Source organism: Mirounga leonina, unplaced genomic scaffold, assembly GCF_011800145.1.
Source record: "Mirounga leonina isolate KUSES-001 unplaced genomic scaffold, KU_Mleo_1.0 Mir_125, whole genome shotgun sequence".
NCBI lineage: Eukaryota > Metazoa > Chordata > Mammalia > Carnivora > Phocidae > Mirounga > Mirounga leonina.
Genome location: NW_023270305.1, coordinates 64514313 through 64537245, shown reverse-complemented (window position 1 = coordinate 64537245; position 22933 = coordinate 64514313). Strand labels below are relative to the sequence as shown.

Sequence of the window (22933 nt, the reverse complement as noted above, 5' to 3'; positions counted from 1 at the left end):
TTAGCTTCCACCTTCCTCTTCCCAGACCTCTCACTCTTTCCTTCAGGCCCCATTTCTTCCAGGTTTCAGCATCGTGCTCCCTCTAGTAAAAGGAAGACTCGGTTTTTCTCCGTGGCCACCAAGGGTCCTTGCCAACTGTCACGGCCGCCGCCCACCGCCCTTCCAGCCCGCACGGGCTGCCTCGGGAAGAAGCGCCTGCTGCCGCGCGGGGTTGGGCACCGCCCGCGAACACCTGGGGAGGGGGTGGCGCCCCAGCGGCCGCGCCGGGTGTGGGGGAAGGGCGCTTGCTCCCTCGCGCCCGCCCCCAGGCGGTGACTCACCGCCGGGGACCTGCGGACAGAGGTGAGCCGCCCGGGCAGGGTCCGGGAGGCGGGGCCGCCAGGTCAGGCAGGTCTGCTCCGCCCCGCCGCGCCCGCGGAGTGCGCAGTCCCTCGGCGAGCTCGCGCCGTCCTCCCGCCACACTCGCCGCGGTCCTTCCGACGCGGACCCGCGCGTCCCAGGCCTCGCGTCCCCGGCCGGCCAGCGGGCCCCCGGCGCCCGGCTCCCTCCACGCGCCTTCCCGCGAGCCCCCAGCCCGCCTCGCGCCCCTCTCGCCGACGCGCGCGCACTATGGCGCGCCCCCAGCGCCTCGCGTTCGGGCTCCTGTTCGCGGCGGCCACCTTCGCGGTGGCCGTGGCTCAGAAACGTAAGGAGCAGAGCTGTGGGCTTGGGCCGGGCGGGGGCGTCCCTCGGCGTCCGAGACGGAGATGGTGGTGAAGGGGCTGCCGCAGCCCGGGCCCTCCGCGCAGGAGGCGGCGGGAAAGCGCGAGCGAGCCGCCTCGCTTCGCCGCTTGGCCCCGCTCTCCAGGAAAATGGCCCGGAGCAGCGGCGGGAGGCAGGCGGGGAACGGAGTGGCCACGTCCGGGGACTTTTCGGCCTCGGGACGGGCCAGGAGGGCCTGCGGCGGCGCGGGGGCCGCGTGCCGTCTGGGCGCGCCCACCTCCTCCGGCCGGGCGCGCGCTTGGGGTCCTAGCGTGGCGGAAACTAGTAGCCGCCAGCCGCGGGCCCCCCTCTCCCCCTGGGCACCTGTGGGTCTCGGGCGGGGACAGGTGGCTGCAGGGAGGCCGCCGGGGCCGCCACGCACCTGCGCGCGGGAGCGAGTCCTCCTGGGCCTTCACGACCTCGCGTGTGAGTGTGGGTGTTTCCCCTTTTTTAAGGATCGTGTAGCTAATGCCAAGTTTATTGTAGGGAACCCAGAAATACCGATACCTGTACGGAGTAAAAACAAAACAAATCCACAATCCCAACACTTCCAAGAGAATCCCATTATTAATCCCAGTATATTTTTCTTTTAGACATTGCTGTAAACATTGCCCTAAACCGAAGCACAGTTTTATATCTTGTGTGTGTATATGTGTTTTTACTCCCACATAACATCCAGAGTTTTCCATTTCTTTTAGTCTTGGAAACCGCGATATAAGTGGTGAGGGAACAATCTCTGGTGTGGAAGGTCGCGCCCTTATCCATATATTGGGCATGTGGTTTGATTACAGTTTTCTTAGTTCGGAATAAACATCTTGTCTGCCATCTCTTGATTTTTTGTAAGAAAGTGGCAGTTGGCCAGAGCTTTCTGGAAAGGAAACCTTCACCAACAGCGCATGGGCCAAATTCATTACACTTTCAAAATAATGCAGTTTAATCAGCTCCTGTTTTTCTAGCTCCAGTCCAAGGCTAAGTACTTAATCTTAAATTGCTTTAAAGTGATGAAAGCTGCTATAGGTTCAGAAAAATCTGTACCTGATTGGTCTGTTTTAAATTTCACATCCCTTGGGCACGGAAAGGTGCTTTTGAGCCTCGGTACTCCAAGGCTTTAACTCCTTGAGGACAGCCACTATCCCCTTTTGTGATCCCAATACTGAGTTGAGTGCTGGACGGATTATAGAGGTGGTTCATATTAATTATAACTTAAACAGGGAATAACTAAAGCCAACTTGAGATATGAAGGAGCAATACAGAAATTCTTTGTTTTGTCACTGTTTTTTGTTAATGATTGGGTTCTCTTAGCTAGACAATTAAAAGGAATTAGAGGGGCTTGCCAATTTGAAGTTAAAACAGCTTTTGAGATAGTCAAAGATACAACTGTTTTTTCAAAGATTTATTTATTTGAGAGAGAGCGCACACGGGAGAGAGAGAGAGGAGCAGGCGGAAGGGCAGAGGGAGAGGGAGAAGTAGACTCCCCCCCTGAGCTGGGAGCCTGATGTGTGGGACTCAATCCCAGGACTCAGCCCAAGGCAGTTGCTTAACCAAGTGAGCCACCCAGGTGCCCAAAGATAAAACTATTAAACTGGCATTAATATCCAGGATAAGCTGTGTAATCTCACTTTCAAAGTTGGGTGCTAGAATTTAATTTGGTTAGGAAGGCCACAAACAAAACAGCCCCCAAGTTCATGTGAAAGTATTAATTTTTCCAAGATACAAAATTGTCCAAGGGTTGACTGTGTTACCAGTAAGCTCAAAAGCAAGCATCTCTTTTTAAGAAAATGGGCTGGGAGGAGGGAGGAAATGTGAGTTATTCCAGATCCTAGAATTGGAATTGTTGTTTTTCGGGAAAAGAATCAGTAGCTAACAAGCAAGGTTTTGTCTAGCAGTACCCGGGGAGGGAAGGATCTGAGACTGGGAGTAGTATCATCACGGAGGCAAAGCTGAATATGATGTTTAGAGGGCTGTATTATTGGCTTAAAAAAATCAAAATGGGAATGCATGCAAATTAGACTATGTATAATATATAAACTATTCACCATAGTATCAGCCACTCAAATTACAGCTGAAAAATAAGACAAATTGCAGCTGAAAAATAAAACATTTTAAGGCTTTGTGGCCCTGTAACTTAGGCATTATTGTTAGAGTATGTATAATTTAGCTAAGACACCAGAGTTGCATAGTCGGATTCACATTTTAAAATGGGATTTTGTTTTTTTGATTTATCTAGCATGTGTCTGTGAAAACTACAAACTGACCACAAACTGCTCTTGGAACACAAATGATCAGTGCGAGTGTACTTCACTCGGTGCACAGAATTCCGTCATTTGCTCAAAACGTGAGTAGAATTATCCTCATTGCCTTTAAGTTGTATTTTGACTTAGCCTTCTTTAATTGATGTGTCTCGAGTCGGGAGGTGTTTTTTGGGCTCAAATTTGAATCGTGTTGTTTTGTCAAAATTGTCTCATAGCTGAAGCTTCTTAAAATTTAGAAAGTGAATGTGGGAACACGTAAGTCTGCAATAATCTTTGGCTCTGGGAGTTTGGAGTTAAATTAAAATTTTTTTCCTTAAGCATAAAACTGCAGTTATTTTTCAGTGTGACATTAAGCTTTCTTTACAGTGGCAACCAAATGTTTGGTGATGAAAGCAGAAATGACCCGCTCAAAGTCTGGGAGAAGAGTGAGACCTGAGGGGGCTTTCCAGAATAATGATGGGCTCTATGATCCCGACTGTGATGAGAAGGGGCTCTTTAAAGCCAAGCAGTGCAATGGCACCACCACGTGCTGGTGTGTGAACACTGCGGGGGTCCGAAGAACAGATAAGGATAATGACGATGAAATCTCCTGCTCCGAGCGAGTGAGGACCTAGTGAGTTGGGCTGCCCATGGTCTTGTTTTCATGCTTTTCAGTTTCATTTAAGTACATCTATTTTTGAATCTGTAATACGATTTGGTGGTTTAGAATTCAAAAGAGAGGAAAGGGTATGTAAACAGTGCAAAGTTTCCATTTTATCTCACCCCCCCATACCCAGTTTACCTCCACAGAACTGGTCACCAGTTTATTATAGAACCTTCCAGAGATATCTAATGAATTCACTAGCAATATGTTTTTCTTATTTAAAAAATTTTTCCTTGTGGTAGCATACTAAACATGGTTTTCCTCTTCAGTTTTTCCTTAACACTGATCAGATTTGAAAGTTGGATTAGTGTTGAATGTATATGAAAAATTTAAGTTGTTTATATATTTGCTCATTTATTGTTTTAAAATGAGGTATGGTTACTCCTGAAACCATTATTGCACTCTATGTTAACTAACTAGAATTTAATTAAAAATAAAAATAATAAAACCAAAGTATGGTTGTCTCAGATTTATACAGTAAAAAGGAACAGAAACACACTCAAGCTAGCTTAAGCAAAAGAGGTTTTATTAAAAGTCACTAGAGCTGAAAAGTCATCCAGACCAAGGCAGGCACTCTCTCCTTTGGTCTTCTGGAGCCTCATGGTCACTTTTCTGTTTCTCTCTGCCTTTTTGTCTCTTCCCTTGAATGTGGCCTAGCATGACCAGCTAAGCCTTGGCTTTACATGACCTTGAGTATTGTGGCCCAAAGCCAGAGGTTGACCTGTTGGAAAGGGTGTTTTCTTCTGGATGAGTGCTTTATGAGCAATGTGTGGGGGCCAAAGAAGAAATGAAGGGCAAACCTATTGCATGAATCCTTTTCCGTTGACTGTACTGTAGTTCCACTTGGGAATTTTGCTGTTAGCTTATTAGGAAAATACTGTAAAAGGCTGAGTTATAGTCAGTCATTAAATACTGTCTTTTTACTTTACAGCTGGATAATCATTGAACTAAAGCACAAAACAAGAGAAACACCTTATGATACGGAGAGTTTGAGGACGTACGTACTGTTAAGTGCATTATATTTGCACAGTTGGTACTTAGGTCTTCATTCTAAGCCATTAGAAAAACTAAAACAAGTCTCAATGCTTTTTTATATTTGTAAAAAAATAAAATACTATAATGTTTTAACCTTATTTTGAAGTAGAGTTGCAAGAATAGTAGATTCCTGTTAATACTCTTCACTCAGATTCACCAATGAACATTTTGCCCCATTTTCTTTTTATGTGTGTGTGTACTTTATATATCTACCTGAACATGTATAGATATTTTTTCCCAGAACCATTTGAGAGCAAGATGTAGATGTCATGCCCCTTTACCCCTAAATACTTCAGTCTGTCTTTTCCTAGGAATAAAAGTCATTCTCTTTTTTTCTTTAATTTCTTTCATTCTCTTTCTTGTAATCTCTATGCCCAATGTGGGATTTGAACTCATGACCCCAAGATAAGAATCGCATGCTCTACCAGCTGAGCCAGCCAGGCTCCCCAAAAGGCACTTTGTTGTGTAACCACTCTACAGTTACCAAATTCAGGAAATTTAATGTTACACCATATTGTGCCAGTTTGCCCAATGTTGATCTTTATGGTAATTTTTTTTTCCCCTTTCACCCAGAACCCAATCTAAGATCATGTATTGCATTTAGCTGTTGTGATGCTTTAGTCTCTTTTAAGTGGCTACTTAAAAGACAGTGGAACACTGTCTTGGCCTTTCTTGGTCCTTCATGATGTTGATATTTTTGAAGAGTATAGGCAAATTATTTCATAAAATGTCGCTCAGATTTGGATTTACCTGATGTTTCCTCATAATTAAATCCAGGTTAAGCATTTTTTTTTTTTTTGAAGATTTTATTTGAGAGAGAGAGAGTACACGAGAGGGGGTAGGGTCAGAGGGAGAAGCAAACTCCCTGCTAAGCAGGGAGCCCAATGCAGGACTCGATCCCGGGACTCCAGGATCATGACCTGAGCTGAAGGCAGTCGCTAAACCACCTGAGCCACCCAGGCACCCCAGGTTAAGCATTTTTGACAGAAAAACTACATAAGTGATCCTATGTCCTTCTCAGTACCTCACATCAGGAAGCACATGATGTCTTCTTCTTGTCTCTTTATTAGTGATGTTAACTCTGATTCAGGGGATATCTATCAGGTTTGTAATGTAGAGTTACTGGTTACCTCTTTGTAATAATTCTTTTTTAATTTTTTAAAAAGGTTTTATTTATTTGAGAGAAAGAAAGAGTGCACAAGCAGGGGGAGGGGCAGAGGGAGAAGCAGACACCCCGCTGAGCAGGGAGCCCAACACAGGGGTCAATCCCAGGACCCTGGGATCATGACCCGAACTGAAGGCAGAGGTTTAGCCAACTGAGCCACTCAGGTGCCCCACCTCTTTGTAATTGATAAATATAATCTGTGGGCAGATACTGGGATCCTGCATAAATATCCTGTTTCTAATCAAACTAGAACTGAACAGTTTTAGGATCAATGGATGATTCCAGCATGAATCAATTATTATGATAGTTGCAAAATGGCATAACATTTTTAAAACAAGTTTGATTAATGACAGTTCTAGAGCTTGAACTACCTGCTTAGTTAAAAAGTAGTGCTTCCTAAAAAAATAGTGCTGCTTAATGTTGTGTAGTACACTTCTTTTTTAAACACAGATTTTTAATTATTTACAGTGCACTTAGGAAGACAATCACAACTCGTTATCAGCTGGATCCAAAATATATCACAAATATTCTGGTAAGATTTTTGTTTTTAATAAATGAGCTCTAGCAGAAAGTTAGTGGGATAGAATGGTTTGGGTATGACTTTTGGTAGTGCTTAAACTGCATTTGAATACAGTTTAAACCCTGGACACTTAATAATTCAAATTTCCTTGAATTTTGTTGTTTTCCTTCCATAGCCTTTGAAAACCTCAGTTTTACCCTTAAGGAAAATGTAGTATCTCTGGTTGAAAAATACTTGAATAATGTGATAGAACTTTTTTAAGGCAGAAATTTTTTTTTTTTTTTTTAAGATTTTGTTTATTTATTTGCGAGAGAGAATGAGAGACAGAGAACGTGAGAGGGAGGAGGGTCAGAGGGAGAAGCAGACTCCCCGCTGAGCAGGGAGCCCGATGCGGGACTCGATCCCGGGACTCCAGGATCATGACCTGAGCCGAAGGCAGTCGCTTAACCAACTGAGCCACCCAGGTACCCCTTAAGGCAGAAAATTAATGTCATTTTTAAGGACAGGAGGGAGTATACTTTTTTGCTCCTTAAAAGCAGAACATGGTAAATGCATATTGCATTTTGGATTGCATTTCTTTAGCACTTTTTTTTTTTTAACATTTTATTTATTTTTTGAGAGAGAGAGAGAGTGTGCAGCGAACACAGGGAGAAGCAAGACTCCCCACTAAGCGGGGAGCCCAACGTTGGGCTCCATCCCACGACCCTGAGATCATGACCTAAGCTGAAGGCAGGTGCTTATCCGACTGAGCCACCCAGGTGCCCCTAGCTTTTTATTTTTAAAGTAGTTCTAACCAAATAAGATACATTTTTTTGTGTGTGTTTTCTTTTGTTTTTTTAAAAGTAAGCTCTACAGGGATGCCTGGGTGGCTCAGTTGGTTAAGCATCTGCCTTCGGCTCAGGTCATGATCCCAGGGTCCTGGGATCAAGTCCTGCATCAGGCTCCTTGCTCAGCAGGGAGTCTGCTTCTCCATCTGCCTGCCTCTCTCTCTCTCTCTCTCTCTCTCTCCCTCTGACAAATAAATAAAATCTTTAAAATAAATAAATAAATAAATAAATAAATAAAAATAAAAGTAAGCTCTACAACCGATGTGAGGCTTGAACTCACGACCCTGAGGTCAAGAGTCGTATGCTCTAGGGACTGAGCCAGCCAGGCACCCTCAACTAAAATGTTTGGTTTTTTTTCTAATAAGATACTTTATTTTTAAAAAAAAAAAGATTTTATTATTTATTTGACAGCACAAGCAAGGGGAGTGACAGGCAGAAGAGAGGGAGAAGTAGGCTCCCCGCTTAGTAGGGAGCCCGATGCGGGGGGCTCCATCCCAGGACCCTGGGATCATGACCTGAGCCCAAGGCAGACGCTTACCTGACTGAGCCACCCAGGCACCCTCAAATAAGATATTTTAATACCTTGTTTTAAATTTTTTTTCAAGGGAAGAAAATACTTTTTTGAAAAGAAAATGTACATCATCATTACCTTTAGTTGCATTGCTGTCTTATTTCCCTTGGATAGATTTTAAAACCTCCCAAAGATTTGTAAATTATTTGTACCAAGTGGAAAGGAACACTGACACATGTAGATTACAGAAAATCAAAAACTGAATATTCTGATTTTTGAACCATGATATTTTTACATGATTTTGGTTGTATTGATATTAATTTGTATTTTTTATTTTTCACCCAGTATGAAAATGATCTTATCACTATTGATCTGAAGCAAAATTCATCTCAGAAAACTCAGAATGATGTGGACATAGCTGACGTGGCTTACTATTTTGAAAAAGATGTGAGTATAATCTTCCTCATTTTATTCCTGTGTTTAGAAATGTAATGTCTGTCATGCCTCGATGGATTTAAGATCTTTCATCATCTTTTTCTCCACTTACACATCAACCACACCTCTGTTCTCCAGGTGGTTCTTGTGCTGCAATGAACTTTGTCCTCATCCCTCCCATGCGTCTTTCTCACCCACCTTTCTGACCTGTTTGTTGTATATTTATGCCTTTTTTTCTTTTGTTCTTTTACCTAGAATATTTTCTCTCATAATTCTTACCTATTGCATCCTTGATAGTTACTTAGGGTGTGTGTATAGCCTTCCCCATTATAATGTCCATGAACAAGAAGTTATGTAAGAAATGCTGTGTAACTAGTGTGATTAAAATAATTTGTTTCTACTTTAATATATTATCAAAAAAATAAATAAACTTTAGGGGCGCCTGGGTGGCTCAGTCCATTGGGCATCTGCCTTCGGCTCAGGTCATGATCCCAGGGTCCTGGGATCAAGCCCCACATCGGGCTCCCTGCCCAGCGGGAAGTCTGCTCTCCCTCTCTCACTCCCCCTGCTTGTGTTCCCTCTTTCGCTGTCTCTCTCTCTCTCTCTGTCAAATAAATAAAATCTTTAAAAAACAACAACAAGTAAATAAATAAACTTTAATATGTTCTAGTGAGCCATTTTCTGATGAAGCCTGGAATTTTCTTCAAAATAACTGGCCCAGGGGGAGGGGGAAGGGAGGAAGGATGAAACCAAGAATGGATTGAAGAAGGTTGGCCATGCATTTATATTGTTGAATCCGGGATGATAGGGATAATGGGACTTCATTATACTATTCTTTCTACTTTCATATATGTTTGAAAACTTGCCACAATAAAGTTTTTTTAAAGTTTGAGCGCGTGAGAGTGTTACCATTGAAACCACAAAGATCCTTGACAGCGGTTCTTTCAGTGTACAATTGACAAGTAATTCTGTGTGGCCATGGTGGGTTTTCTTTTTCTTTTTCTTTTTCTTTTTCTTTTTTTTTTAAGATTTTATTTATTCATTTTGAGAGAGAGAGAGACAGAGAGCACAAGCAGAGGGAGAGGGAGAAGCCGATTCCCCGCTGAGCCCTATGTGGGGTTCGATCCCAGGGGATCATGACCTGAGCCGAAGGCAGATGCTTAACTGACTGAGCCACCCAGGCATCCCATGGTGGGTTTTCTTAAATATTTTAAATTGCTTTTCTCCTTCTCAATACAGGTTAAAGACGAATCCTTGTTCCATTCCAATAGAATGGACCTGAGAGTAAATGGGGAACAATTGGATCTGGATCCTGGTCGAACTGCAATTTACTATGTTGATGAAAAACCACCTGAATTTTCAATGCAGGGTCTACAAGCCGGTATTATTGCTGTCATTGTGGTTGTGACCCTAGCAGTTATTGCTGGAATCGTTGTGCTGGTGGGTATAGAACTAGTCAACTTTCCCTTGAGGGCATATTCTTCCAAGAAAAGGCTACAGCATGAGAGAGCTACGTTCTGGAACATATTAATGAAACAAAAGCTTCATTTTTTATAATTCGGTATAGTGAACAAATCTCTTGCATCTGGTCCTTTTTTATAAAACAGTCATTTTCTGAAGCAAGAAAGGATACTAATCTGAGAAAAGCTCGTAGCCAAGCCCCTCAGGTCAGTTACGTGGCCATTAGGCGACAAATGTCCATCAGTTCTCTCGCTGCAAACAGTCTACCAGTCCTGCCAGCGTCAGTGCAAAATCCCTGAACTCCCAAACTATTCAACGAAATGCAACAACAGAACCCAATTAACGTTAGCATGGAAAGGATTGAAAGTGGTAAATGTGAAGAGCAACTCTAAACAAAAGATTCGCAAATCGAATTTAGCAGTGCTTCAGCAGAACAAGGTACTACCTGAACAGACAGGGTTTATTTTAGATGTAAGGATGCTCGAGCATTAGAAATCTTAACAACATAGCAGAATTCAGAAATATATTTGATGGTATGTGGGAACTTAGATTTTCGGTTCAATGGAATTATATTTGACTCTCCATCTGGAAGAAAAAAAATGTTCCATTCCTATTTCACCCCACCACAGTGGGCCATATTGCCCACCTGTGTGAATGGCACGTTACGGAGCTGTGCACCCACTTTCAAACCCAAATTCCAGGTGGATTATAGTCCAAAATGTTAAAAAACTAGAACAAATATCAAAATTAATTTAGGAAATATTTGTACAACCTTGTGGTAAAGGGAACCAAGTAAGGCAAGAAATCTGGAATCCATGAATGAAAAGATACATATTTGACTGAGTTGAAATTAAATATTTCGTATGGCAAAGATACTGTAAAGCGAAAAATGTCAGTGCTCGGCTGGGGGAAAATCTCCATGATACATAAAACAAAAAAGGTTGTTATGTATAATACGTAATTAGTTCTTACAAATTGATGAGAAAATTAAACAGTAGCAAAAGGCATGGATAGATGATTTACAGAAGAAATCCAGATGGGAAATAAGCATGAGAGAATCATAGAAATCAAACTGTTCTGTAGAAACAAAAGCACAGGTTCATAAGAAGCATGGTCAAGGTTATGTACTCTGATGTTGCTGGTAAGGATAAATCTGGAAAACAACTTGTGTACATCTGTAGGAGAACGGATGAGTGGATTGTGGAATATCCATGGTATCGAGTAAAGTTATTAAAAAGAATGAGTACAATCTATAGTTTTTGATCTGGAAAGGTTCCTGTGATGTGGATACAGGCTGTGCAAAGAGAGAAATGATACTGTATTATCCCATTTTTTTAGACTGCCCCCCCTTTCCCAAAACTCATGCACGTATGTTTTTGTGTATATTTGTATGAGGATGGAACAAAATGTGGAAGGCTGCATACCAGGCTGTTAGATTTTATTAAAGATTATTCATGGTTTTCTCAGTGCAACTTTTTTTGTTTCACTGGTTGTGTTAGGCTTTTTGTTGTTGTTCCAAAAGATTTTGGTTTAGCAGGGGAGGAGGTCTTGAAAGTTTTTTTGATTTTTTTTTTTTAATATAATATTCAGTGTTACATTAGTTTCAGGTGTACAACGTAGTGATTCAACAATTCTATACATTACTCAGTGCACCTCAGGATAGGTGTAGGCTTTTTTTTTCTTTTAGTTTAGTAGAGAAATTTTATTTAAGAAATAACATCTGTGGATAGATTTGTAAGTTAAATTTGTTCAGATAGGAATTATGTCCATTAAAAGCATTTATGTGTCAATTTGGATCAGCTTTTTCTTTCGATAGCAGTTCTAAAATAGTAATCATTTTTCTTCCATTCAGGTTATTTCCAGAAAGAACAGAATGGCAAAGTATGAGAAGGCTGAGGTAAATGGATTACTTTATAAAAAGCCCCTCTTTTAATCTCCTACTCCTGATAATCACTGTACCTTCCAAGACACTGATGGGACTCAATTATACTGGAGCCCCTTTATAGCGTAGTTCTTAGGGTCTGTCTTTCAAAGCTCCCTTACTTACATTCCTTTTTTTTTTTTTTTTAAGATTTTATTTATTGAGAGAGCAAACAGTGGAGGGGGAGGGGCAGAGGGAGAAGCAGACTCCCCGCTGAGGGGAGACAGGACGCGGGGCCCGATCCCAGGACCCTGAGATCATGACGTGAACCAAAAGCAGACACTTAACCAGCTGAGCCCCCCAGGCGTCCCTTAAATGCATTCTCTTGCATGAGATCCACAGCAGGCCAGCTGATACTGAGTTCTGTCTCAGAGTAGTGGGATAGGAAGCCTGAGATTTTTGTTTGATGAAGTGTCATCTTTTAGTGGGGTCTTTTAGAGGCATACTCTATAGATTGACGTTAGAGAAACTCCATGGGACTGAAGACCCGATTCACTGTCTCTGTGCCAGTGAAATCATCATTAAAAAAGACCTTAGTTTATGTCCTAGTGGGTCAGTTGCATGCTAACTAGTCATGTACATTAGTGTGGAAACAAACTGTCAGATCGTTAGTGTGTCAGCCACTTGGAATTGGATGTGAAACATAGTTGTTCCTGAACCCTGTCAGTAACATTTTCAGTACACCCACCAATTTTTACATATTTATGTATTTATTTGTAATTGTATATGTACTTTTTACTAATATTTTACCAAGAAACACAGAAATGTAAAAGAATATTGAAAACAACCCAATAGAACTAGAAAGTTGTAAATTTTTTTCCCATACCATAGTTGATTATCTGGCTTACCTGGTTTGGTGACCACAGGTCTAGGGGATAGACTCTCCCTGAACTGAAGCATAACAGAAAGGTGGAATGACAATGTACTATATGGTTAAGAGCAATTTAGATGGGGGTTTGACCACTTGTTAGCTGGGTAGGCAAGTTATTTAACTTCTTTAAGTCTCCATGTTTCCTTATCTATAAACTGGGGATAATATTACAGACCCATTATAAGGATTAAAGTAGAGTGTATAAAGTACTGGTCCCATGCATGCCACATAGTAGAATGTTTGCCAGCGTTGGTAGTTTCCATCATCTTGTCTCAGCTCTGCCCGTAACTAATTGTGTGATCTGGGACAAGTCACTTAATTCTGAACTTCAGTTTCCTCATCTATAAAATTAAAAGATTGATGATAGAAAATAAGATTCTTACTGGATATAAAAATGGCATACATTTAATAAAGACCTTATCCATTCTTACAGATCTAGCTCACCTGCTACTTCCCCCATCACTTTGACCATCTTACCTCCAAATAGCAGTTTGGGTCATGCATTCAGTGTGTGCTTCCTTGTACTACATTTTTTTCTTTTTCCAAATAAGGCTCATAAATGTGGGAGATAATCATCTTGCTTTCCTTTTTTTTTTTTTAACTATTTTCAGGATGAACAAAAGGTTGGAAAATTATTTAAAATTTTTTTCTCTTTTTCTTCTATTGCAGATAAAGGAGATGGGTGAGATGCATAGGGAACTCAATACATAATGACTATAAATTGAAGAGTACTACAAGAAGGGAAATTAGCAGATTGCAAGTGTATGAGCATGGGACAAAGAGATCTTTGAGGACTACTATTTTGTTAGTTAACATCTCCTATTTGTAATAGTGAAACCTGTACTGAATATATAAACAGCTTCAAATTGACTCTACCAGTCTTAAAATGTGACCATAGGGTCCTATCTTTGCAGATCTGATATAAAACCCAGAACTTGGACTGCATAGTTAAAATTTTTTATGCCTAACATTGAGGTTTGTGCCTTAAGTATGCTTCCACAGTAGAGTTTGAATGACGACTGTCTCATCCATTTGTGATTGAAAGCTGCCTGTCTATTTACTTTGAGTCTTGTACATATAAACTTTTTTTACAAACTGTGAAATAAAACATTTTAAAACTGAATTTCCTAACTTTGAACCATTGAATCAAATTTCATAGTATACACATAAGGTTAACAATGTGAACTACAAATTAGAGTTTTGTATGAGTACTTATAATCATGTGTATTTAATAGAAAATGTATAACCTAAAATATGTAACTTCTAACAGGAAAATCAAACAATTTTATTCTGAATGAATCGAAGTTTCTGTTTTAAACAAATCAGCACTTTGGCAAACACTTAAGCCTTGGGGCGGAACTGATGGAGAATGTTGTAAACCATGAATGCTGTGCTTGGTTGAATTAAAGCACCAGTCATTCAACCTCTTACGTAATGAGTAATTGTAGTACAAACACATTTTACATGAAGTTAAGTATCCTGAAGTATTTTGCTTTCAATAGGAAATTCTTTAAAACACTTTGAAAAGAACAACATTAAAGAAAATGTAAAAGCTAGATTGAATAAAAATTTTTATCCCTTCTGTAGTAGGCAGAATTCTAGGATGGCCCACAAGATTTCTTATCTCTGATGAATATGCCCTATATAATCCCCTCCCCTAGAGTGTGGGTAGGGCCTGTGCATGTGATGAACTGCCACTCCCAAGATGAAGTTACCCTTTATGGCAAAGGCCAGGAGATTTTTAGGTGTAGTTGTGATTAAGATCCCTAATAATTCGACTGAATTAAAAGGGAGTTACAAAAGAGTGCCCAAAGGTAGGAGACAAGTAGAAACTGTAGATGTGTTCTGTTAGCCTTAAAGCAAACTGCCATGTTGTGGGAAGGGTCACCTACCAGCAAACCCCAGGCTGGCTGAGGGGAGGGCCTCAGTCCCACAACCTCAAGAACTGAATTCTGCCAACAACGAGGTTAACTTGGAAAAGGACCCCAGCTCCAGGTGAGATCACAGCCCTGGCCAACATCACTGTAATCTCGAGACCCTGAGAAAAGGATCCACTTACATAATGCCTAGGCTCCTGGCCCATGGGAACGGAGATAATAAAGGTTTATGGTCATCAGATGCTAACTTTGTGGTAATTTGTTAGGCAGCAATAGAAATTGATACAGCTAGTAGGAAGTAAAGAGAATGGGAAAAAATAACAAGGAGCAACCATGACCCCTAGGGCTGAGAGAGCACCCAAGGAAGAGCTCTACTTTCTCCTAAACCCCACACCCTGGGCTGAGATCCGGACCTTGTGGGAGGGCACCGGGGCTCCCTGAAGAGCAGGGAAGTGGCAGTGAGGCTTCACTGGAGGGGCTCAGCTGAAAACCTGCTGGCTAGGACAGGAGTCCTCAAACTACAGCCTGGCCCACCACCTGTTTTTACATAGTCTGGGAGGTAAGCATGGTTTTGCATTTTCAAATGTTTGAAAGGAATGTTCCCTGGTATGTGCAAGTGACATGACACAAAAATGTCAGTGTCTATTAACAAAGTTCTGTTGGAGCAGAGCCGCGCTCACTTATTGTGTGTGGCTGGTCTGCGCTACAGCGAGAAGAGTTGAGTCGTGTCAGACCCCGTGGCCGGCGCAACCTAAAATACTCATCCTGGTCCTTTACGGGATGAGCTTGTGACCCTTGCTGTAGGGTGCTGGGGACAAGCTGTTCATGAGGAGGTGTCCTCCCAGACACCAAAGGCCCTCCATAAAGCTGCCTTCTATAACTTGGGCGTGGGAGCAGGTACTCAGGGAAGCTGCTGACTACCGTCCCCTGCAGGAGCAGCTGTGTGCTGGAGAAGCCCTGAGGGCTGTGCACTGCGGAGATAGCAGGTGTTGCCAGGGGAGCGAACTACCCTTTCTTCTTGCACGGTCTGTCCTGCGCCCTCCACTGACAAAGCTTCAGGTGCATTTTTACAGAGCAGGCGAAAAGAGTGAGTTTGCAGGTAAGAGGCAATAAATCGATAAGGACACGTTCTTCAACTCCATGCCCTCAAGTTTCTGTCCTATCTCTTCTGAAGACAACACTGACCTACTAATTGACAATGGCCCTTTTTCCACAGTGTTTAATCATGTGATCTCTCCACAGCTTATCATGATGACTCTCCCATTTCCTACCCCAGTATGTTGTTTACAGATTTTCTTCTTTGGCATGACTGGCATTAGTCTCCCATGATTGTTTCCCTCTTCCACTGACTCTGAAACACTGATGTTCTCAGGATTTGGCCTTATTACTATTTTCTACTACTGTGGATATAGTATTACTAAAAACTGTGCCTTTTCTTCTGTTAATCTGCCTTCTGTCAGTTTAATTCACATACTCCCAGTAACTGAACCTAAGAGGGTAGAGGAAAGTTTGTCCTCTACAAATAAAACACTTCTGTAGATAAAACATAATTTCGTAACTCTTTTCCGTCATCCTAAAACATGCCCCCAAACTCCTCTAAAAATTCCCACTGGGTGCCTGGGTGGCTCAGTTGGTTAAGCGATTGCCTTCGGCTCAGGTCATGATCCTGGAGTCCCTGGATCGAGTCCCGCATCGGGCTCCCTGCTCGGCAGGGAGTCTGCTTCTCCCTCTCCCACTCCCCGTTTGTGTTCCCTCTCTCGCTATGTCTTTCTCTGTCAAATAAATAAATAAAATCTTAAAAAAAAAAAAAAAATTCCCACTGACCTCCCTAACAAACTACCATTCCTTTGTCCTTTCTTATCAAACTTTTAATTTTTTTAAATTTTAATTCCAGTATAGTTCACATACAGTGTTATATTAGTTTCAGGTGTACTATAATTCTGTACATTACTCTGCTCACCACAATAAACGTACTCTTTATTTTTATGTAATCTCCACACCGAACGTGGGGCTCAAACTCACAACTCTGAGATCAAGAGCCACACACTCTTCTGACTGAGCCAGCCAGGTGTCCCATTTCTTGTGTTTTTTATTTTAGCCATTCTGACAGGTGTGAGATGATATCTGATTGTTTTGATTTGCATTTATCTGATGATAAGTGATGTTGAGTATCATTTCCTATGTCTGTTGGCCATCTGTATGTCTTCTTTGGAGAAATAAATGTCTGTTCATGTCTTCTGCCCACTCTTAAATTGGATTGTTTGGTTTTCTGGTGTTGAGTTATATAAGTTCTCTATATATTTTGGATACTAACCCTTTATTGGATATCATTTGCAAATATCTTCTCCTATTCAGTAGGCTGTCTTTTAGTTTTGTTGATAGTTTCCTTTGCTGTGCAGAAGCTTTTTATTTTGAGGTATAGTCCCAATAGTTTATTTTTGCTTTTGTTTACCTTGCCTGAGGAGATGCTTCTAGAAAAATGTTATTACAGCTGATGTCGGAGAAATTACTGCTTGTGTTCTCTTCTGGAATTTTTATGGTTTCAGGTCTCATATTTAGGTTTTTAATCCATCTTGAGTTATTTTTGTGTATAGTGTAAGAAATTGGTCCAGTTTCATTCTTTTGCATATAGCTGTCCAATTTTCCCAATACCATTTGTTGAAGAGACTGTCTTTTTCTCATTGGATATTCTTGCCTCCTTTGTCGAAGATTGACTATATAATTATGGGTTTATTTCTGGACTTTCTATTCTGTTCCACAGATCTATGTGTATTTTTGTGCTAGTACCATACTGTTTTGATTACTATAGCTTTGTAGTATAACTTGAAATCTGGAATTGTGATACCTCCAGCTTTGTTTTTCTTTTTCAAGATTGCTTTGGCTATTCAGGGTTTTTTGTGGTTATATACAAATTTTAGGATTGTTTATTGTAGTTCTGTGAAAAATGATGTTGGTATTTTGTTAGGGATTGCATTAAATTGCTTTGGGTAGTATGGACATTTTAACAATATTTGTTCTTCCAATCCATGAACATGGAATATCCTTCCATTTGTGTTATCTTGAATTTCTTTCATCAGTGTTTGATAGCTTTTTTTTTTTTAAGATTTTATTTATTTATTTGAGAGAGAGAATGAGAGACAGAGAGCATGAGAGGGAAGAGGGTCAGAGGGAGAAGTAGACCCCCCGCCGAGCAGGGAGCCCGATGTGGGACTCGATCCTGGGACTCCAGGATCATGACCTGAGCCGAAGGCAGTCACTTAACCAACTGAGCCACCCAGGCGCCCCTGATAGCTTTTTTAAAAAAAGGTTTTATTTACTTATTTATTTGAGACAGAAGGAGAGAGAGTGAGGGAGCAAACACGAGCAGGAGGGGCAGAGGGAGACAGAGAATCTCGAGCAGACTCTATGCTGAGTGGTGTCCAACAAGGAGCTCAATCTCATGACCCTGAGATCATGACCTGAGCTGAAACCAAGGGTCAGACACTTAACCAACTGAACCACCCAGGTGCCCCCATTCCCTGATAGTTTTTAAAGTACGGGTCTTTCACCTCTTTGGTTAGGTTTATTTCTAAGTATTTTATTATTTTTGGTGTAATTATAAATGGGATTGGTTTCTTAATTTCTCTTTCTGCTGCTTTATTAGGACATAGAAATGCAATGGATTTATGTACATTGATTTTGTATCCTGCAACCTTACTGAATTAATTTATCAGTTCTAGTAGTTATTTTTGGTGGGGTCTTTAGGGTTTTCTGTATGTAGTATTATGCCATCTGCAAATAGTGAAAGTTTTATTTCTTCCTTACCAATTTTGATGCCTTTTATTCCTTTTTCTTGTCCAGTTGCTGTGGCTGGGACTTCTAGTGAGGGAATAAAAGTGGTGACAGTGGACATCCTTGTCTTGTTCCTGACCTTAGGGGAAAAGCTCTCAGTTTTTCACCATTGAGTATGATGTTAGCTATGGGTTTTTTCATATGTGGCCTTTATTGTGTTGAGGTATTTCCCTCTAAGCCTACTTTGTTGAGGGTTTGTATCATGGAATGGATGTTGTACTTTGTCAAACATTTTATCACGCATCTATTCCAATGATCACATGGTTCTTACCCTTTCTCTTATTGATGTGATATATCATGTTGAATGATTTGCAAATATTGAACCACTCTTGCATCCCAAGAATAAATCCACTTGATCATAGTGAATGATTTTTTTTTGAAGATTTTATTTATTTATTTATTTTCCAGAGAGAGAGTGAGCAAGCACAAGCAGGGTGAGTGGCAGGCAGAGGGAGAAGCAGGTTCCCTGCCGAGCAGGGAGCCTGATGTGGTGCTCGACCCCAGGACCCTGGGTTCATGACCTGAGCCAAAGGCAGATGCTTAAGTGAGCCACCCAGGTGTTCTGAATGAATTTTTAAAATGTATTGTTGCATTCTGTTTGCTAGTATTTTGTTGAGGATTTTTTGCATCTATGTTCATCAGAGATACTGGCCTCTAGTTCTCTTTTTTGTAGTGCCTTTATCTGGTTTTGGTTTCTGGGTAATGCTGGCCTCATAGAATGTATTTGGAAGTTTTCCTTCCTCTTCTACTTTTTGGAATAGTTTGAGAAGAATAGGTATTAACTCTTTAAATGTTTTGTAGAATTCACCTGTGAAACTGTATGGTTCTGGACTTTTATTTGTTGGGAGAGTTGTTTTGTTTTGTTTTGTTTTTTAATGTAGGCTCCACATCCAGTGTAAAGCTTTAATTCAAACCCTGAGATCAAGAGTCACATGCTCTGCTCACTGAGCCAGTCAGGTGCCCAAGTTGGGAGTTTTTGATTACTGATTCAATTTCATTGCTGGTAATCAGTCTGTTCAAATTTTCTATCTCGTCCTGATTCAGTCTGGGGAGGTTATATATTTCTAGGAATTTATCTATTTCTTTTAGGTTGTCCAATTTGCTCCCATATAATTTTTCATAATATTCTCTCATAATCCTTTGTATTTCTGTGGTGTCAGTTATTTCTCCTCTCTCATTTCTGATTTTGTTTGAGTTATCTTTCTTTTTCTGATGAGTCTGGCTAATGGTTTATCAATTTTGTTGATCTTTTCATAGAATTAGCTCTTGGTTTCATTAATCCGTTCTATTGTTTTTTTCAGTTTCCATTTCATTTATTTCTGCTCTAATCTTTATTATTTCCTCCGTTCTCCTGGTTTTAGGTTTTGTTTGTTCTTTTTTTTTTTTTTTCTAGCTCCACTAGGTGTAAGGTTAGGTTGTTTGAGATTTTTCTTGCTTCTTGTGATAGGCTTGTATTGCTATAAATATCCCTCTTAGACATCTTTGGCTGCATCCTAAAGATTTTGTACCATTTCATTTCTATTTGTCTCTATGTATTTTTTGGTTTCCTCTTTGATTTCTCGATTTCATTGTTTAGTAATATGTTATTTACCCTCCTTGTATTTGTCCTCTTTCCAGATTTTTTCCTTGTGGTTGATTCCTAGTTTCATGGTATTGTGGTCAGAAAAGATGCATGGGGGGCACCTGGGTGGCTCAGTTGGTTAAGCAGCTGCCTTTGGATCTTAGGAGCCTGGGATTGAGCCCCACATCAGGCTCCCTGCTCAGCGAGGACTCTGCTTCTCCCTCTGCCCCTCATCCCACTCATGCTCTCTCTCTCTCTCTCAAATAAATAAAATCTTAAAGATGCATGGTATAACTTCAATCTTCTTGAATTTGTTGAGTTTGTTTTGTGGCCTAATATTTGATCTACTTTGGAAAATGTTCCATGTTCACTTAAAAAGAATATGTATTCTGCTGTTTTAGGATGGAATGTTCTGAATATATCTGTTAAATCCATCTGGTCCAATGTGTCATTCAAATCCACTGTTTCCTTGTTGATTTTCGTGTGAATGATCAGTCTATTGATGTAAGTGGGGTGTTAAGGTCCACTACTATTGTATTACTATCAATTACTTCCTTTATGTTTGTTACTAGACTATTAAGTACTTTATGTATTTGGGTAATCCCATGTTGGGTGCATAAATGTGTATAATTTTTATATCTTCTTGGATTGTTCTGTTTATGATTATATAATGCCTTCTTTGTCCCTTGTTGTAGTCTTTGTTTTAAAGTCTATTTTGTCCAGTATAAGTATTGCTACCCTGGCTTTCTTTTCACTTCTATTTGCATAACAAACGCATCTCCCTCCCTTCACTTTCAATCTGCATGTGTCTAGATTTCCGATGAGTCCGTTGGAGGCAGCATATACATAGGCCTTACTTTTTTAAAAAAGATTTTATTTATTGGGATGCATGGGTGGCTCAGTCAGTTAAGCGTCTGCCTTCGGCTCAGGTCATGATCCTGGGATCCTAGAATCAGTCCTGCATCAGGTTCCTTGCTCAGCTGTTTACAAAAGATTACAAAATATAAAGATTTTGTTTATTTTATTTTATTTATTTATTTTTAAAAGATTTTATTTATTTATTTGAGAGAGAGAATGAGAGACAGCACGAGAGGGAAGAGGATTAGAGGGAGAAGCAGACCCCCCGCTGAGCAGGGAGCCCAATGCAGGACTTGATCCTGGGACTCCAGGATCATGACCTGAACCGAAGGCAGTCGCTTAACCAACTGAGCCACCCAGGCGCCCTGATTTTGTTTATTTTATAGAGAGAGATGGAGAGACATGCAGGAGGTGGGGGTGGGGAAGGGGCAGAGGGAGAGAAGGAGAGAATCCTGAGCAGACTCTGCACTGAGCATGGAACCTAACACTGGGCTTGATCCCATGACTCGGAGACCATGACCCAAGCAGAAATCAAGAGTCAGACACTTAACCGACTGAGCTACCCAGATGCTCCAAGATTACAAAATATTTTCAAAGCTATTACCTCCTTTAATCCTCACATCAACCCTGGAGGTAGATATTATTATTACCATGCTGCCTTCCTCTGAACTATTTAGAATGTGAACTAGGAAAGGGGAGAGATGAGATGACACTCAAAGCCAAATTATATAGAAGCAGTTATTGTGAGCCATAGTTCATTCATTTATAAACATTTTCTGCACACCCAATAGGTGCCAGGCCTTATGGTATACATGATGTGGGAAACAAAGGCAGAGGGAAACGGAGATAAAATTAAACGTCCTTATAACCTGCAATCCATTGACAGATGCTTGAGATAGACAGATTATAACATTCCTCCAGGATCCTGAGTCTTCTTTAGCATATGAAAAGCCTTTGGGAACTTCCCTTCTCTTTACTCCCTTCAGCCCCGAGGTATATAATCAGTTTCCCGCCACAATCCCTCTTTCTGCCCACGGGTCCTGTCCCGTGCTTTCATAAAACCACCTTTTTGCACCAAAGACATCTCAAGAATTCTTTCTTGGCTGTCAGCTCCAGACCCCACCAACACACCAACATTTAAAAAAATGACATCACACAGATGGTTAAGCATACAGAATCTGGAGCAAGACAGAACTCTAGCTCTACCACTTACTACCAACTCTGTAATCTTGGGCAAGTTCTTCACATCTCCAAGTTTCAATTTCTTCATTGTCGAATAACAATAGTACCTAATACCAAGAGTTTTGAAGATTAAAACAGTAAACACATGTAAAACAAAGGAAAACACCTGACAGTCCATGAATGCTGATGAACAGTAGCCATTATAATTAACTATAAACACCCATTGGTGTCCTCTCCAAGTGCTTAGTCCAAGAGGTGAGCAGGTATCTCTAAAACAATGCAGCAAATATTGTTATAATATGAATATGAATAAGGTGGTACTCCAGAAGATAATGCAACTAATTATACCTGTGGAAACTGGGCAGGTTTGACTGAGGAGACATTTGGGCCTGGAAGACAGAATGATAACTAGCAGTTTGCTAGACAAAGAGCAGGAAAGGGCCATTCCAGAAGAGGGCCAAGTTTGTGTCGGAGCCACAAGTGTTGAAAGGGAAGGGGAATTTATTTTAATTATAATTATTATCTTTCAGTAAGCTCTCGGCCCAGCATGGGGCTTGAACTCAGGACCGGAGATCAATAGTCTTATGCTCTATGGACTGAGCCAGCCAGGTGCCAGGGAAGGGGAATTTACTGGCCCAGATCCCAGAGCTGCAGTGAGAGGCTAGAAGTACTGCAGGCTGCGGGAGCTCTAAGTCTGTTGCAAAGTAGTCTGCAGTTGGATGATCCACTTCCTCTGCTTCCCAAGGTATTTGAATTTTAACTTGCAGGCCAGTGGTTTCAGAGCTGAGCTGATTGTCAGGACTACCCAAGGAGGTTTTTAAAAACATCCCAACACCCCACCCTCAGAAATTCCAAGCCTTTATATGTGGGTGGGGCCCAGGAATACCTTTGAAAAGCCCCCCAGGGTAATTCTGCAGCTGAGTCCAGGTTGCGGCTGCTTCCATGGGTTAAGGGTGAGCTTAACAGGAGCGCACAATACTATTCCTAAGGCAGCTAACTGCAGGACACATCCTCACCTGCAGGTTTTTGCTCAATATTAAAAAAAAAAATTCATCCTACCTTTGTTTTTCACCTGAACAGTTATCTTCTAACAGTTTACTTACTATACATTTACTTACTGTATCATCTGAATTCATTCACTAGAATGCAAACTGAACATTACTAGTGATCCTCAGATTCTAGAAGAGGCTGGCACATAGAAGGCCATATAAATGTTTTTGAATGTGGGCTCCTGGGTGGCTC

The 22933-nt window shown here is 41.1% G+C and overlaps 1 protein-coding gene across 1 annotated transcript; it reads left to right on the top strand.

Moving 5' to 3' along the window:
• The first annotated feature begins 376 nt into the window (after nucleotides 1–376).
• On the top strand, nucleotides 377–13505 carry EPCAM (epithelial cell adhesion molecule). Its single transcript, XM_035001618.1, has 9 exons — nucleotides 377–685; nucleotides 2969–3076; nucleotides 3360–3606; nucleotides 4568–4633; nucleotides 6305–6368; nucleotides 8040–8141; nucleotides 9369–9569; nucleotides 11443–11487; nucleotides 13052–13505. The coding sequence occupies exons 1-9, from the start codon at nucleotides 610–612 to the stop codon at nucleotides 13091–13093; spliced, it is 951 nt and encodes a 316-aa protein (XP_034857509.1). The 5' UTR covers nucleotides 377–609; the 3' UTR covers nucleotides 13094–13505.
• The last annotated feature ends 9428 nt before the right edge of the window (nucleotides 13506–22933 follow it).